General features: G+C 48.7%; 1 protein-coding gene across 1 annotated transcript in view; it reads right to left on the minus strand.

The window, feature by feature from the left end:
- The window catches only part of lrch2 (leucine-rich repeats and calponin homology (CH) domain containing 2), a gene marked incomplete at its 5' end in the record, with an annotated part of 85,077 nt that overhangs the window by 42,906 nt on the left and 24,565 nt on the right, over positions 1-17,606 (minus strand). The window contains 1 exon segment of the mRNA XM_084319789.1: positions 17,201-17,337. Coding sequence (XP_084175915.1) covers positions 17,201-17,337 — 137 coding nt within the window.

The raw sequence follows: 17,606 nt of genomic DNA on the forward strand, positions 1-17,606 counted from the left end.
TTCAACGGCATCCAGCCTCCTTGCAACAGATATATCGTTCTGTGTGTGAAGGAGTGAGAAGATGTTTTTTTTAATTTTTTTAATTTTTTTTAATTCTACCTATATACCATTTTGCAATTGCCTGCTTAGTATTATCGTGCTACTTTCTGCCAAGTATGAAATTGTGATGTATTGATGTTGATTGATTTGATGTTCTGCATAGTGTCTTGGGACTGTGGTTTAGTGATATTGATGGTTGAAATTACCAGGATGTGCCAAAAATGGCACAAAGTGGGGTAATGTGAAGTGTAATTTCATCTGGCCTCCACCTCCTCCTCCTCCTCCTTCCCTCCTCCTCCGCCTTGTCCTCCTCCTCCTTCCCTCCTCATCTCCCACTTCCCTCCTCCTCCTCCTTCCCTCCTCCTCCTCCTTCCCTCCTCCTCCGCCTTGTCCTCCTCCTCCTTCCCTCCTCCTCTCCCACCTCCTCCTCCACCTTCTCCTCCTTCCCTCCTCCTCCTCGTCCACCTCCTTCCCCCCTCCTCCTCCTCCTCCCCCCCCTCCTCTGTTTGTGAGGTCAGGATTTCTGTTTGGATGTGAAGGGTGGTTTCACATTCTTACTCCTCTGGGGCCCCACAACAGGGTTGATCGTGAAGTCATGTTATCCTTCTCTCAAAAACTGTTAAAACACTACAGTATATCCATTCATTATATTCAGAGCAGGCCAGATAACGCTTGTGTCCAAGGCCGCAGCGCCTCTACCTCCTCAAGGGCCCATCCCATCCGACTCCCCAAATGACCATATAAAGCCAACCCAATCAGAGACGGAGGCGTCTCTATTCCACTGTGTTAAAACACATGACACTTTTGCTTTTTGTCACTTTCACTCTGACAGACCTGTGAATATACACTCTGACAGACTGAAAGTCCGTCCGTATGGGCGTACTATATATATTTTCTTTTCCAATAAACCTGTATTGTATTCATTTAACGTGAGTCTCTTTCTGCTCCTGTTTTATTATTTCAGAATATCTAATTCGCAGTGTGACACTGTTTTAGGCTGCTGATGTCCGTGGAGAACCTGGTGGTTTGCACTCTGATTTAAGGCCAATCTCTTGTCTCTGTATTTCATTTAACCATCCCTAGAGACGTCAAAAATCCACCACAGTGCTCCCATAGTCGAGCGGACCATAAACGTAGTGGACTCTGAGAAAGTCCGCGCGGAATCAAAACGGACTCAAAGCGGACTCCAAGTGCGAAGCTCCAATTTTCTAATGCGCGGATGTCCGCGCCGCTCACTTGGTGTCACATAAAAGGCTGCTCTGCGTTTTGGTTGACATCGACCTGCATTTAATGTGACGCCGATCTGCATTTTACTCTGAACACTCGCTCCGTGCCAAGTGAGAGTAGGGCAGGATCATAGCCACTTATATACTATTCTGAGAAGATAATTCATCTGTATCGCAACGAGTCACGGATTTTGTCGAGGCAGGTAGCATTATGTCGGGAAAAATGAAATGAAATAAAGAAATGTGAATTAAAGAAGTTAAAACGAAGTTTAGCCTATTCAATTGTTTTAGAAACCTATAGCCAATGCCTGCGTGTACGTATTTTAACACTCCGTGGACGACTGGCCGAGGACTGCGAGGAGGGGGAATTGCAACCGTGTACAAGCAAAACTTTGACTGTAAACAACTGTCATCGGTCTCATCATGATTAAATGGGTAGGATTGGTCCGGTAAAACGTTGGCAGGTAGATGACGCAAAATTTAGTTTTACTATCGCTAATCGTCACCCATTCCAATTCATATACATTTGGACCATGATGTCTTTTTTCATCATCTGAAGAAACTTGAGATGTTTGAATAGCTTTTCTAAATGAAGTGTGTAAAACTGCCAGTTTTATTTCAAAATATTGGAAACGGAGATAACATACTCTTTATTTTGACATCGGATGATGACAACATGACAGTAGTAGAACAGCGTGGGAAAAATTGTGTAAACTGGCGCGACTCGCGAGACATGTAGGAAATTGGTCCGCGAAGGTACGCTCGACTATGAAAGCTCAAAGTGTCCGTGCGGACCTCGCAGAGTCCGCTCCGCGCACTGTCCGCTCGACCATGGGAGCACCTTAACCCTGGCAGTGTTAGTGCCTTGCTCTACCCATTGAGCTACACAGGGAAGGGAACCTCTAACCCTGGCAGTGTTAGTGCCTTGCTCTACCCACTGAGCTACACGGGGAATAGAACCTCTAACCCTGGCAGTGTTAGTGCCTTGCTCTACCCACTGAACCACACAGGAGAACAACCAATATGTTGATAAAACATTCAATGTAAACAGAAATATCTGCGAATTTCCAATAACTGTAAATTATTTGTAGATCAAATAACACTGTCTCGCATAAAACATGTAAATAAAGTACTTATCGACCGCAGGAAAAAGGTTCATATTGTATGTTATGTTATAGCCATGAGTAATATATTGACGTATTTACAAATATGTACAATGTGTGTATAGAGGTTATCTAGCACACTCTCAGGAGCAAAACAGAAAGAAGCATTTCATACAAAGTATTCTGTATTTCCGTATGACAACTAATAAAGAAACCATTATAAATAAGTAATATATTGACGTATTTATTTATTTACAAATAAGTACATATTACATTTACATTACATTTACATTTAGTCATTTAGCTGACGCTTTTATCCAAAGCGACTTACAAGTTCTGTACGACAAGCCATCAGGAAGGGCACAACTCTATCAGCTGAGCAACAATGTTCATCAAAGTGTTGAGTGCTACAGTGTAGGTTAGTTTATTAGGACAAGTGCATGACAGTACGGTTAGTTAGGGTTAGATTTTTTTTTTTTATTGTTTTTTTTAAAATTCAGATAATGGTTGAAGAAGTGCGTCTTTAGTCGACGGCGAAAGATTGGACGTGATTCGGCTGTCCTAACTGGGGTGGGTAGTTCATTCCACCATTGTGGGGCAAGGACTGAGAATAGGCGACTTCTCTTTGATGACCCTCCCGGAGCTTGGATAGGAGTAGGTCTGAGGCGGCCAGAAGATGCAGAGCGTAGGGTCTTGAGGGTGTGTAGTTAGAGACCATTGACCGGAGGTAGGCGGGAGCGGTTCCCTTTGCCGCACGGTATGCTAGGTCGAGGGCCTTGAAGCGGATTCGTGCAGCAATGGGGAGCCAGTGCAGGTCCCTAAGAAGTGGGGTGACATGGGCCGACTTCGGTAGGTTTGAGATCAGGCGGGCCGCTGCGTTCTGAATGAGTTGAAGAGGCTTAGTGGCAGTGGCCGGGAGGCCAGCGAGCAGTGCATTGCAGTAGTCGAGGCGGGAGATGACTGTTGATTGGACGAGGAGTTGGGTGGCTTCTTTTGTCAGGAAGGGGCGGATCCTTCTGACGTTGCTCAGGAGGAATCGGCAGGTTCTGGTCGTCGCTGCGATGTGAGCAGAGAAGTTCAACTGGTCGTCGAGGACAACACCAAGTGTAACTGAGGGGTACAATTCCCTGACTGTATTAATCAAGTACTGATATCATTAAATCACTACCGTCTATGTACTCCTGGCCAATACTGTACATAAGTATATTAGATTAGAACACTCCCACAATAACACGGTTTTCCACACAAAATACTCGGTTAGAATATTTATTACATAAAGAGGATATTAGGTTACAGTACTTTGGTCACTTGGGATGCGCTTATAAGGCAAATAGAATGTGCAGGCAAATCAATAGTGAATATTAAGAATTATCTCTATGGTTATTCTGGGATAGGGGGTACTACCAGTTGTAAGCCAGCAGAGGGAGGCAAAGCTCTAGGCAAGTCAATGGTTCACGGAGGCGATGTCACCCCTGGAGCAGCGGGGAGAAGCAGCCTGGTCCCAGGTTGCGCTGCGTAGGTGAAAGCCGTGGCGCCTCTGGTACGACAAAGACGGGCTTGAGTGACGTCCCCACGGGCACGTAGATCCCACAGCCGTGGGTGTAGATGGTTCTCTGCTTCCAGCAGCGTGGTGAAGAATGAAGAATAATAATCCTTGCCGGGGAGTAGCACTGCTGGCGGGGTGTAAATCCTCCGTGGTGCGCGGTGTGGGTATCCTCCGGTGCGGTAGTGCACGGTTAAACTTGACGTTACTATACTATTAGCACGGGCAATAAGTGCTCTATGTCGACGCACAATTACTCACTCCACGTGGTCTTTGACTCGTAATGAAGGTTTACTAATAAATAGCGAACGATACGACAAACAGACGTATTAGGATAACACGAGGCTCTATCTTGGGGCAATGCGAGCCCTGCTCTGCCCACGTTGCGTAGTGGGTGAGACGTTGCTTGGATAACTGAACCAGACTGAACTGAAGGCGAACTGAAAGGGAACTGCAAGGGGGGTTCTACATTTCTTGCGCCCTATTTATATGTACCGTGGACAAATAGTGCCATTCTGCTTTCGGTAGCCGTATTAGTGGGCAGAAGCTGGGCATGTACAGACATATCTCGTCGGTACCTTTGAAGTCAGCTTGAGGGGGTAAGGCAGTGGCGCCGGGGGATCGCTTCCAATAGGAGAACGAATATTATGGTCTGTCCTGTAGACTAAAGGGATATTCCGTATATATTGTACAAGGAATATACAAGGGATATCAAACGATATACAAATATTATACATGGGATCTCAGGCAATAAATATATATATTCGGTTTAATCTGACCCTTTGTAACAGCCGCCCCCTAATTAGTCCCACCTAATTAGCTAAGCAGGGACAGATTAACCGCACTGTCCACTACTCAATGTCTGTGAGGGGTCGGTCAGTTCACAAAGTCAGGGGTCATGGTCGTCATTAGGCGAGTCGGGGAGCCTTGGCGACTCTATCAGCCTCGCCACGGGTCGGTTGTAGGGCCGCCCTTGGCCGAGTACTTCTGCCACTCTGACCTTTCCGTCGGCACCAGTGGTCACTTTGCTTACGCGGCCGGCCGGCCACGCAGCTCGGGGTGGTGACTGGTCTATGGTCATGACGACTGGACGGGAGGAAGGGGGGCTTAGGAGGAAGCGGGCCTGAGACTGCTTTGATCTGGGCTTGGCTGTGCTTTCTCCTCCTCCGTCTGTTTCTCTTGTTCGCTCTGTACCCCGTGTGAGGAGGGGCCGGTCCCGGCCGCCCCGTCAAGGAGTCGCTTGGGGTGCTGGGTTCGAGGTCAGCTACGTCTGAAGCGCAGCTGAGGGGGGTGGAGTTCCGAACTCCCTCTGGTACCCACGGTTCTCTCACGGGCCTCTCGCTTAATGTCAATAGCCTCTGCTGTATGGGGGAGAGGCCGGTGTCTTCTTCTGTCGCTCTGAAGTGGAGGCAGCTAGTGGCTGCTGTTCGGTTGAGAGATTTAGCAAGGGGGCCTTGTAGTGTCCATCCTAGGCGGGTCTCGACTGCTGCAGGACAGCCTCGGGGGCCTGTATGGACCCGGTCTATCGGGACGATGAGGTCTGCATGGTCGGAGCCTATCAGCAGGGTCGGGGTGGCGCCGTCTATGAGCGGGATAGGTAGTTGACGCAGGTGCACATATTTATCCATCAGCTGTGGGATGGGGTAGGTGTACTGTGATAGTCCTATTTCTTGGCTGGTGAAAGCATTTGTAATCCTATACCGTCGCTCTGGCTGCCCGCTTGCTGCGATAGTGAAGGAGACATTCTCGCCCTTTATCGTCTTTAAATCTCTTCTTATTGTCCGAATCGTCATTTGGTTCTCGCTCCCCCGTAGTCCCAGCTGGGCCGCAGCGGACGCGAGCAGAAGGGTCTTCTCTGACCCGTCATCAAGGACGGCGTAAGTGTCCATGACTTTGTCCCCGTGGCTCAGGAGCACTCTGACCACTTTGAGGAGCACTCGGGGGGTCTCGCTGTGCTGGTCAATGTGGAGCACTCCTGTTGGTCGGTTGTCTTGGACCTTCTGGTGGGCTTCGCACCGTGCTGCGCGGTAAGCGGCGCCCGCCCGGGCCGCCTCACGCCACTGGTTCACTTGGACGGGGTTCAGTGTCTTATATTCGGCGCACTGTGCCAGCCAGTGTCCACCGTCGCAGTAGGTACAGTAGGGAGCGGTCTGGGGGCTCTTCGTTGCTGGTGCCACCGCCTCTGCGTGGTACATTACCGTGACGGGCCCACTCTGTTGTCCTGGGTGACGCTTGTTGATGTCGTGCAGGACCTCCAGGTGGGTGCCACCGCACCTGCTGCACTTTTTCTTCAGGTGGCACTCAGCTGCTAGGTGGCTGCGCGCGCAGCGGAAGCAGCGGCGGTGGTCCTTGACCCACTGGCTCACATCATCCGTGGTCAGCTTCTTGAAGTCTTCGCACTGATGGAGCCGATGTTCTCCCTCACAGTACTGGCACTCAATCTTCCACTGGTCCTCTTTCGTCGAGGGGGTGTTGTGGTTCTGGTGCTGCGGTACTGACTCTGATTGGTGCATGACAGTCACCGATCTTCTTCCATCATTTGTTCTCCTGGGTCCCTCTCTGGAGCTTGGCGTGCTCCGCCCGAATGTATCCAGTCGTAAGCTGCTGACTTCTCTCGCCAGGAAGTCGGCTAGATCAAGGAGGGATGGCTCGGGGCCGTCGGGATCTCGGTAGTCCCTCTGCCGCCTAAAGCGCTCCTGTCTTGCGGGTGGCAGCTTCTCCAAAATCCTCTCAACGTTAGAGTTGGCGTATAGCTCATGCCTGCCCTTCTCCCGTTGAGCTCCCAGCATCCCCACCAGGGACTGCACTTTGATTGACAGGTCGTCTAGTGAGCGATTGTCTGTGGCTGGGGGTAAGCGGTCAATATGCCTTATCTCTTCTATTACGTAATCCCATATACGTCCATATCTCTGGTCCAGCGCCGCTAGGGCCGCTGTGTATGGTGTCGAAGAGGTGGCATAGGCTAGCACTATATTGTGCGCTCGCGGTACTTTCAGGTGCTTCAGTAATATTGCATACTTGTGGCGTTCATCAGCGACATCCACCATCATTGTCTCTAGGCACATCCGGAGCTCCGTGTACTGTGCTCGACTCTCGTAGGCGAAGTCGGGAAATGACGCCGTGGCAATGTATGATGTCATGGATGACTGGCACATCGGTGAGCGTTGGGGGAGAGGCCTCCTAGGCGAGTCTCCTCTTACGTGTCGTCTTGGGCTGGTACTTGGTGGGTACCGAAGGTCGGGTACCCAGGTGCTGTTCCTCGGGGCTGACGGTGCGTCAAACTCACCCGTGAGTTGAGTCGGGGGTTTGTAGCGCAGGGCCTCGGGGCTGACTTCTGGGGTGTACTGGACCTCCTGGTCCTGAGTACGTTGCTGCTGGTCGGGGCTGTACTGGGCCTCCTGGGCCAGAGCACGTTGCTGCTGGTCGGCTTGACACCCCTCCTCCTCCTCCTCCTCTTCCTCTGCTAGGACCTGGAGTCGTCTGTTCAGTCTCTCGGCGTGGTTCGGTTCTGTACCCCGGTTGCTAGGTCTCGTATGGACCGGCTGGGGAGGGGGTTCAGAGACGTGGACAGGCTCCTCCTGTAGGCGGGGTTCGGAGACGTGGACAGGATCCTCCTGTAGGCGGGGTCCCGGGTCGCTTCGTCGGGTAGGGGAATGTGTCCTAGACCCATGTCTTGACGACCTCTGGGAGCTCCGTGCGGAGTGAGGGGGTGTCGCCATGGCAACCAGTTTGTCCATCAGCTCCGCCTGCAGCCGGTCGCGCTCTGCCTCGCGCCGGGCATGGGCTGCGTTGCGCGCTGCTTCGCGCTGGGCATTGGCGGCGTCGCGCTGCGCATTGGCGGCGTCGCGCTGCGCATTGGCGCTGGCCTGGGCAGCGTCGCGCTGTGCGTTGGCGACGTCGCGCTGGGCATTGGCGCTGGCATGGGCGGCGTGGAGCTGTGCATTTGCGACGTCGGCGCGGCTTCTCTTGACGTCGCGCTGGGCATTGGCGCTGGCATGGGCGGCGTGGAGCTGTGCATTTGCGATGTCGGCGCGGCTTCTCTCGATGTTCTCTTCTGTCTGGAGGCGTCTGGTCTCCAGCCTTATGCGGTCGTCTTCACTCCTTTGTTGCGCCTGGAAGCGCTCTCGCTCACCTGCGTAATGTTCGCGCTCGCACGTCTGTTGCGCTTGAAGTCGATCGCGTTCGGTGGAGGCTGCCAGGGTGGCGATGAGTGCCTGCGCCAGCATCTTGTCCGCCTCGCTGGGGGAAGACGCCGTTCGGGGCGATCGGCTCCCGGCAGTACTGGTTGGAGATCCGTTCTCCGGTTGCGTACCGAGGAGATCCGTCTCCTGGGTGCGCGTCTCTTTAGGGTTGTCTTCCTCCCGGAGCTGATCGGAGGCTATTTCTTCGGTATTGTCTGGGGGTAAAGTCGTGTCAGTTCCCTCCTGGTCCCCACCGTGAGCTTGGTCAGTTACATTAGCACCCACTAGGGCCTCTGTGGTCGGGGTAACCTGGTTGTTAAGGTCAGACATAATTTTACTTTCTACTTTTTCCGCGTTTAACTTCCCTTTAAAGCTAGGTATTGGACTGACAGAGTATGCCTCTAGGTAGGGAGGTGGCTGCCGTCTGCGCTGCGGGCGATCTAGCTTAGGAGAACCGTTTGTGGAGTGTTCGTCATCGGCCATGTCAATATTAATATTATATTAATATTACGCTAATTATTCTCCGGCTATCGAAGGACCAATTGTAACTGAGGGGTACAATTCCCTGACTGTATTAATCAAGTACTGATATCATTAAATCACTACCGTCTATGTACTCCTGGCCAATACTGTACATAAGTATATTAGATTAGAACACTCCCACAATAACACGGTTTTCCACACAAAATACTCGGTTAGAATATTTATTACATAAAGAGGATATTAGGTTACAGTACTTTGGTCACTTGGGATGCGCTTATAAGGCAAATAGAATGTGCAGGCAAATCAATAGTGAATATTAAGAATTATCTCTATGGTTATTCTGGGATAGGGGGTACTACCGGTTGTAAGCCAGCAGAGGGAGGCAAAGCTCTAGGCAAGTCAATGGTTCACGGAGGCGATGTCACCCCTGGAGCAGCGGGGAGAAGCAGCCTGGTCCCAGGTTGCGCTGCGTAGGTGAAAGCCGTGGCGCCTCTGGTACGACAAAGACGGGCTTGAGTGACGTCCCCACGGGCACGTAGATCCCACAGCCGTGGGTGTAGATGGTTCTCTGCTTCCAGCAGCGTGGTGAACAATGAAGAATAATAATCCTTGCCGGGGAGTAGCACTGCTGGCGGGGTGTAAATCCTCCGTGGTGCGCGGTGTGGGTATCCTCCGGTGCGGTAGTGCACGGTTAAACTTGACGTTACTATACTATTAGCACGGGCAATAAGTGCTCTATGTCGACGCACAATTACTCACTCCACGTGGTCTTTGACTCGTAATGAAGGTTTACTAATAAATAGCGAACGATACGACAAACAGACGTATTAGGATAACACGAGGCTCTATCTTGGGGCAATGCGAGCCCTGCTCTGCCCACGTTGCGTAGTGGGTGAGACGTTGCTTGGATAACTGAACCAGACTGAACTGAAGGCGAACTGAAAGGGAACTGCAAGGGGGGTTCTACATTTCTTGCGCCCTATTTATATGTACCGTGGACAAATAGTGCCATTCTGCTTTCGGTAGCCGTATTAGTGGGCAGAAGCTGGGCATGTACAGACATATCTCGTCGGTACCTTTGAAGTCAGCTCGAGGGGGTAAGGCAGTGGCGCCGGGGGATCGCTTCCAATAGGAGAACGAATATTATGGTCTGTCCTGTAGACTAAAGGGATATTCCGTATATATTGTACAAGGAATATACAAGGGATATCAAACGATATACAAATATTATACATGGGATCTCAGGCAATAAATATATATATTCGGTTTAATCTGACCCTTTGTAACACCAAGGTTCTTGGCGGTCGGGGACGCAGTCACAGCTGCATTCTCGACTGTGATTGAAAGGTCGGTTAGGGGGGAGGATTTGGCCGGAAGGTGGAGCAATTCTGTTTTGCTTAGGTTCAGTTTGAGGTGGTTGGACGTCATCCAGGCGGAGATGTCGGACAGACAGGCCGAGATCCGCTCAGAGACGTGGATTCAAGTTTTTTTTTTTACAAACCCAGGACGCTCACATGGGAGGCAAGTGCCTTTACCTCAAAACTACCAAGAAACACTTTTCTGATTCCTCCCCCAAACCATAACCTTAACCCTACTACTACTACTACTACTACTACTACTACTACTACTACTACTACTACTACTACTACTACCACTAGTACTACTACTACTAGAACTACTACCAGTAGTAGTACTACTACTACTACAACTACAACTACTACCAGTAGTACTACTACTACTACTACTACAACTACTATTACTACTACTACCACTACTACTACTACTACTACTGCTACTACTACTGCTACTATTACTACTACTACTACCACTAGTACTACCACTACTACTACCACTAGTACTAGTACTAGTACTACTACTACTACTACAACTACTACTATTACTACTACTACCACTACTACTACTACTACTACTACTACTACTACTACTACTACTATTACTACTACTACTACTACCACTAGTACTACCACTACTCCTACTACTACTACTACTACTACGACTACTTAGGGCTGGTCGATAGGGCCTAAAAATAAAAGGTTACTCTTGATCAAACAAAGATGAATGTCCCTATTGGAATTAATAGTGCAATAACTTGCTTTTTCACCAAACTTCACTTAAAACAAATAAAAGGTGCCTCTTGATCATCAAACAAGAATGAATTTCCCTATTGGGATTAATAAAGTGCAAATCTAACTTTCACCAAACATCACTTTTTGTTAAATAAAAGGAGACTAAAAAAAAATTCAAAATCGTCCTAAATCATTAATTCGAATTAATCGATTAAATCGATTAATCGCCCAGCCCTACTATACTGTTACCACTACTACGCTTAGGGAACGCCTGGACCGTTAGCCTAGGTTAGCTTCATCATTGGAAGTAGGTCATACATTTACCAGAGTTCCCAACAATAATGTATTTTTTTCTTCATTTAAAAGCTAGTGTTTTGAGCAGTTTTTTTAAAAGTGCCAACTGAGTGTGCTGTCCTGATTGATTGATTGATTGAAAACTTTATTAACAGATTGCAGAATGGGTACAATACAGTACAGCTCAATACACACAATTGTTAAGGGGATGCAGACCAGAGAAAGACTTTCGTCTTGTTTACATCAGGGTCCCCCATTTTCAATTCATCAGGACATATATGACATACATGACATACAGATAGTCAGTACTGCTACATCTATACATTTATGACATACCAGATTTGCAAATACAGTACTGTTTGTGATACAGAAGGAGTCAAGAAAAGGGAGTATATACATTTGACGTAGAAACTGTACATTGGAGGAGGTTGGGTGGGGGGGGTTGGGTACATTGGGATATTGACAACCATACTGGGTAATTTACATTGGAGGTGGTTGGGGGGGGGGGGGACACTGTATAAACAAGCAAAACTGTACATTGAGGGGGGGGGGGAGGAGACACTGTACAAACAAACAAAATTGTACATTGGACTATTGACAAAACCATACTAGGTAAATGACTGTACATTGGAGGGGGTTGGGTTAGGATATTTACAGGGGCCAGTTTTGAATTGCAGTCTCCCGTAGGTGTCCCTTGAGAGAGGTTTTGAAAGTGGGTACTGGGTAGTGATCCACATTCCTTTACAGCTTTGGGTAGGGCGTTCCACATTGATGTGGCATAATTGCGAAACGTGTTTAGTCCCTTATTTGAGCCGAATCTGGGTTTAACATGATTTGTGGAGCTCCCTCTGGTGTTGTGATCGTGGTATTCACTGACCTTTGGGAAGTATTTTGACATGTACATGGGTACCTTGGTCGTGTAGTGTATCTTGTAGACCAGGCCCATTGCAAGTTGCTGTACTCTGTCGTCTACTCTAAGCCATCCTAGGTTGTCAAAGTGGGCAGGGGTGAGGTGGGTTCTAGGAGTAAGGTCAAGCATGACCTGCAGGAGAGTGTTCCACAGTGTGCTGTCCTAATGACCTGCAGGAGAGTGTTCCACAGTGTGCTGTCCTAATGACCTGCAGGAGAGTGTTCCACAGTGTGCTGTCCTAATGACCTGCAGGAGAGTGTTCCACAGTGTGCTGTCCTAATGACCTGCAGGAGAGTGTTCCACAGTGTGCTGTCCTAATGACCTGCAGGAGAGTGTTCCACAGTGTGCTGTCCTAATGACCTGCAGGAGTGTGTTCCACAGTGTGCTGTCCTAATGACCTGCAGGAGAGTGTTCCACAGTGTGCTGTCCTAATGACCTGCAGGAGAGTGTTCCACAGTGTGCTGTCCTAATGACCTGCAGGAGAGTGTTCCACAGTGTGCTGTCCTAATGACCTGCAGGTGTGTTCCACAGTGTGCTGTCCTAATGACCTGCAGGAGTGTGTTCCACAGTGTGCTGTCCTAATGACCTGCAGGAGAGTGTTCCACAGTGTGCTGTCCTAATGACCTGCAGGAGTGTGTTCCACAGTGTGCTGTCCTAATGACCTGCAGGAGTGTGTTCCACAGTGTGCTGTCCTAATGACCTGCAGGTGTGTTCCACAGTGTGCTGTCCTAATGACCTGCAGGAGAGTGTTCCACAGTGTGCTGTCCTAATGACCTGCAGGAGTGTGTTCCACAGAGTGCTGTCCTAATGACCTGCAGGAGTGTGTTCCACAGTGTGCTGTCCTAATGACCTGCAGGTGTGTTCCACAGTGTGCTGTCCTAATGACCTGCAGGAGAGTGTTCCACAGTGTGCTGTCCTAATGACCTGCAGGAGTGTGTTCCACAGTGTGCTGTCCTAATGACCTGCAGGTGTGTTCCACAGTGTGCTGTCCTAATGACCTGCAGGTGTGTTCCACAGTGTGCTGTCCTAATGACCTACAGGAGTGTGTTCCACAGTGTGCTGTCCTAATGACCTGCAGGTGTGTTCCACAGAGTGCTGTCCTAATGACCTGCAGGAGTGTGTTCCACAGTGTGCTGTCCTAATGACCTGCAGGTGTGTTCCACAGAGTGCTGTCCTAATGACCTGCAGGAGTGTGTTCCACAGTGTGCTGTCCTAATGACCTGCAGGTGTGTTCCACAGTGTGCTGTCCTAATGACCTGCAGGAGAGTGTTCCACAGTGTGCTGTCCTAATGACCTGCAGGAGAGTGTTCCACAGTGTGCTGTCCTAATGACCTGCAGGAGAGTGTTCCACAGTGTGCTGTCCTAATGACCTGCAGGTGTGTTCCACAGTGTGCTGTCCTAATGACCTGCAGGCAGGGCACGAAATTAACTTTTTGACTCACCGGCCAGTGGCAGGTAGATGGGAAGAATCTACCCGCCAAGCATATTTCTTACCTGCCAACTTTTTTTTTTATTAAAAAAATTATTATTATTATTTTATATAAAAAAATATTTTTTTTAATCAAATATATATATTATATACTCATACTTGTAGTTGTATTATCTGCGAGACATCGCCACCTTGCTGTCTGCAAACAGCTCCACTGTCTGTGTGTATACTCGAGTGGCCTCCAGCTCCAGCAAGGATTCTCCGGCGCTGCAGCTGGACCCAAAACTCTACATTCAGCATGAAAGGATTCTCCTGCGCTGCACTTGGACCCTATTCAGCAGCCCTCATGCGATGTAAGCCAGGGGCTCGAATACGCATGTTGTAGGACATTGATGTCAGGAGCTATCTGTAGCTACTGCTGGATGGCGTTGGGACAACGCCTCTGAACTATTTAGTTTACTGGGACATTTCGTAGTGACTAGTGAGCTAACGTGGGCTAACATGAGCTACCTAGCCAACGGAGGTATTATGCACTGGACTATTGCTGGAGCAGTTGTTGATGTCGGGAGCTATCAGTAGCTAGCCGGCTGGATAACGTTACACAATGCCTCATGTATTAAACTAAGTGAATAGTTGACTGGGTCATTTTGTAACGGAAGCTAACGTTATCTCACGAAGGTCCCACACTGACTAGACTAACGTCACGGTGACTGTCGGAGGCAATAGCCTCTGTTTACATGCAGCATACAGAAACAGGTGCGGGAGGGGTAGGAGCAGCAGTGCGCTGCGTGTCTGTGCTGAGACAGCGAGTGAGAACTCCGCTAAAGAATTGGATCATGATTTTCGGTTTTCACATGACTATTTGATTGCCCGCCACACGCCGGGCAGACCTCTCAGTGGGAGGCGCCAAACGTAAAAACTGAGCGTCAATGGCGGGTGGCGGGCTTTAGTTTCGCCCCCTGCCTGCAGGAGAGTGTTCCACAGTGTGCTGTCCTAATGACCTGCAGGAGTGTTCCACAGTGTGCTGTCCTAATGACCTGCAGGAGAGTGTTCCACAGTGTGCTGTCCTAATGACCTGCAGGTGTGTTCCACAGTGTGCCGTCCTAATGACCTGCAGGAGAGTGTTCCACAGTGTGCTGTCCTAATGACCTGCAGGAGTGTTCCACAGTGTGCTGTCCTAATGACCTGCAGGAGAGTGTTCCACAGTGTGCTGTCCTAATGACCTGCAGGAGAGTGTTCCACAGTGTGCTGTCGTAATGACCTGCAGGAGAGTGTTCCACAGTGTGCTGTCCTAATGACCTGCAGGAGAGTGTTCCACAGTGTTGGGGCGTAGCAGCTGAAAGCACTGATCACAGCATCATGTCACGGCACCACTTGTAACTGCTGTGGACACTGAGCACCCGGCACTAGCAGACACAGGGATAAACAGAGGGAGGCTGCTGGTGCCAGTGGGTGGTGATGATGACAGATGACGAAGAAGAAGAAACTATGAAAATCACTTTCGTGCTCTTCGTCGTCGTCATCATCATCATATTATTATTATTAGGCTATTATTATTGTTGTTGTTTATTAAAAGTATTAAATAGTTTAGGTCACGGAGCTGCCTTCTGTCTCTTCTAACAACTGGTAATAGTTATTTATTCAATCAGTGCATGAAGCGGTTCCATCTCATTTCATGTCTTTATTTGTAGCACACATTGCTACATTGTCATGCAGCGAACACACACATGCGAGATGGGCGACACACATAGGAACACACACATGCGAGATGGGCGACACACAGGAACACACACACACACACGCATTTTTTGAGGTCGCCGAATATAAGGTCCTCTCTGCACTTGACCCATCCTGTTGTCCTTCCCCCCCCCCCCAAGGGCAGCCAGGAGCAGACCTGGGGACCAATCCAAGTGCTCCTGTCCGTCTTCACCAGGGACGCGACAGTGTTAGCGATCTGTTCTGCATGTTTTTCCATTGGGTTTATCTCTTTTTCTGGAGGGGAAACCCTTGCGAGCACTGGGGAGATCATGCTAACTCCACACAGAAAGGCCCGGGAGATACCCCACCTGGGTACTTAGCAACCCGGCAACCTGGTCCCCAAGCGGGAATCGAGCCCAGGACCTTCTTGCTGCGAGGCAACAGTGTTAACCAGATACAAACTATTCACTTCAGACAGATTTCAAGTATCTATTGATGAATACTGTGTGAGGGTGAATATATAGTGAGGGTGAATATATAGTGAGGGTGATTACTGATTATATAGTGAGTGTGAATATATAGTGAGGGTGAATATATAATGAGGGTGTATATATAGTGAGGGTGAATAAATAGTGAGGGTGATTATATAGTGAGTGTGAATATATAGTGAGGGTGAATATATAGTGAGGGTGATTATAGTGAGGGTGAATATATAGTGAGGGTGAATATATAATGAGGGTGTATAGTGAGGGTGAATATATAGTGAGGGTGAATATATAATGAGGGTGTATAGTGAGGGTGAATATATAGTGAGGTCGTTACCTGCTTCTCTGGCTAGCGCCCTGGTCTCCATCAGACCAGAGCACTAACTGTGTGAACCCAAGACAGCCAACACATTAGACGCACATGATGTCATCAACCATGTGTGTGTGTGTGTGTTTGTGTGTGCTTATGATGTGTTTATAACTACTGCCTGGTGACACACACTTAACATTCCCTTCACATGTTACTGTACATGTTATAACTGCTGCCTGGTGACACACTTAACATTCCCTTCACATGTTACTGTACATGTTATAACTGCTGCCTGGTGACACACACTTAACATTCCCTTCACATGTTACTGTACATGTTATAACTGCTGCCTGGTGACACACACTTAACATTCCCTTCACATGTTACTGTACATGTTATAACTGCTGCCTGGTGACACACACTTAACATTCCCTTCACATGTTACTGTACATGTTATAACTGCTGCCTGGTGACACACACTTAACATTCCCTTCACATGTTACTGTACATGTTATAACTGCTGCCTGGTGACACACACTTAACATTCCCTTCACATGTTACTGTACATGTTATAACTGCTGCCTGGTGACACACACTTAACATTCCCTTCACATGTCCTATTACTGTACATGTTCTCAAAAGTTTTCATGTTCAGGACCCCACATTGGGCTGTACAACTTAATAAAGTGATTGAATAAAATTAAATGGGATATCAACTAAATTAAATATAGCACAATAGAATATAGTACAATTATAATACAAAATTGAATTGGAATAGGACAGACAAACATATGCAATGGCGAAAGATAGTGACAAAAACAAAGGCCGCAATGTGTCATGAAAATACAAAATAAGCAAGCTCTATACATTACGAAGTAAACTAAATACAATACGAAATGAACGGAATACTAATGGTGAAAAATATTGTTATGTCTATGCCTTATTTCGGGTTTATTTTTCCCCTTCCTGATATCTGCCAACAGTGCTGTCAGGTGCAGAGTGCTCCGCGGGGCAACTGCGCTGGAGCATATCAGGAGCAAACTGCACACATTAGGGCGTGTCTGCGCTAGTATCTCATCCGTGCAATGTCCTTTGTGGATAGCTCGCAAAGACAATTAGCACCACGCAATCCATTCTTTGTGGATTCCGCCCTGAATGTTTTAATAGCAGTAATGCTATGTTCATTGAAAAAATGACATAGGGGATGGAAGGGATGGGAAGGGGGGATGACCGTTTTAGAAGGGGGATGATATTCAGGGGGGATGCCATCCCCCCTCAACTGGAGTACTACAACTACTACTACCACTACTACCGCTACTACTACTACTAATACCGCTAATAATACTACTACCACTACTACTGCTACCACTACTACCACTACCACTTACTCGCACCATTTCCCATGTACATACCTGTGCAGGTGGAGACTGCATGGGGTTGTTGTCCAGGATGATGTGCTGCAGGTGCCTCAGCTTGCTGTAGGCTGCAGGGATCTCTGTGATCTTGTTGCAGGAGAAGTCGAGCAGGATGAGAGGCAGGTCGGCCAACTCTGGGGAGGAGACAGAGGAGAGAGAGAGAGAGGAGAGAGACAGAGGAGACAGAGGAGAGAGAGACAGATGAGAGAGCGAGACAGAGGAGGAGACAGAGGAGGAGACAGAGAGAGACACAGAGGAGGAGACAGAGGAGGGAGACAGAGGAGAGAGACACAGATGAGGAGACAGAGGAGGAGACAGAGGAGGAGACAGAGGAGAGAGACACAGAGGAGGAGACAGAGGAGGAGACAGAGGAGGAGACAGAGGAGAGAGACACAGAGGAGGA

Source organism: Notolepis coatsorum, assembly GCF_963971535.1.
Source record: "Notolepis coatsorum genome assembly, chromosome: 8".
Taxonomy (NCBI): domain Eukaryota; kingdom Metazoa; phylum Chordata; class Actinopteri; order Aulopiformes; family Paralepididae; genus Notolepis; species Notolepis coatsorum.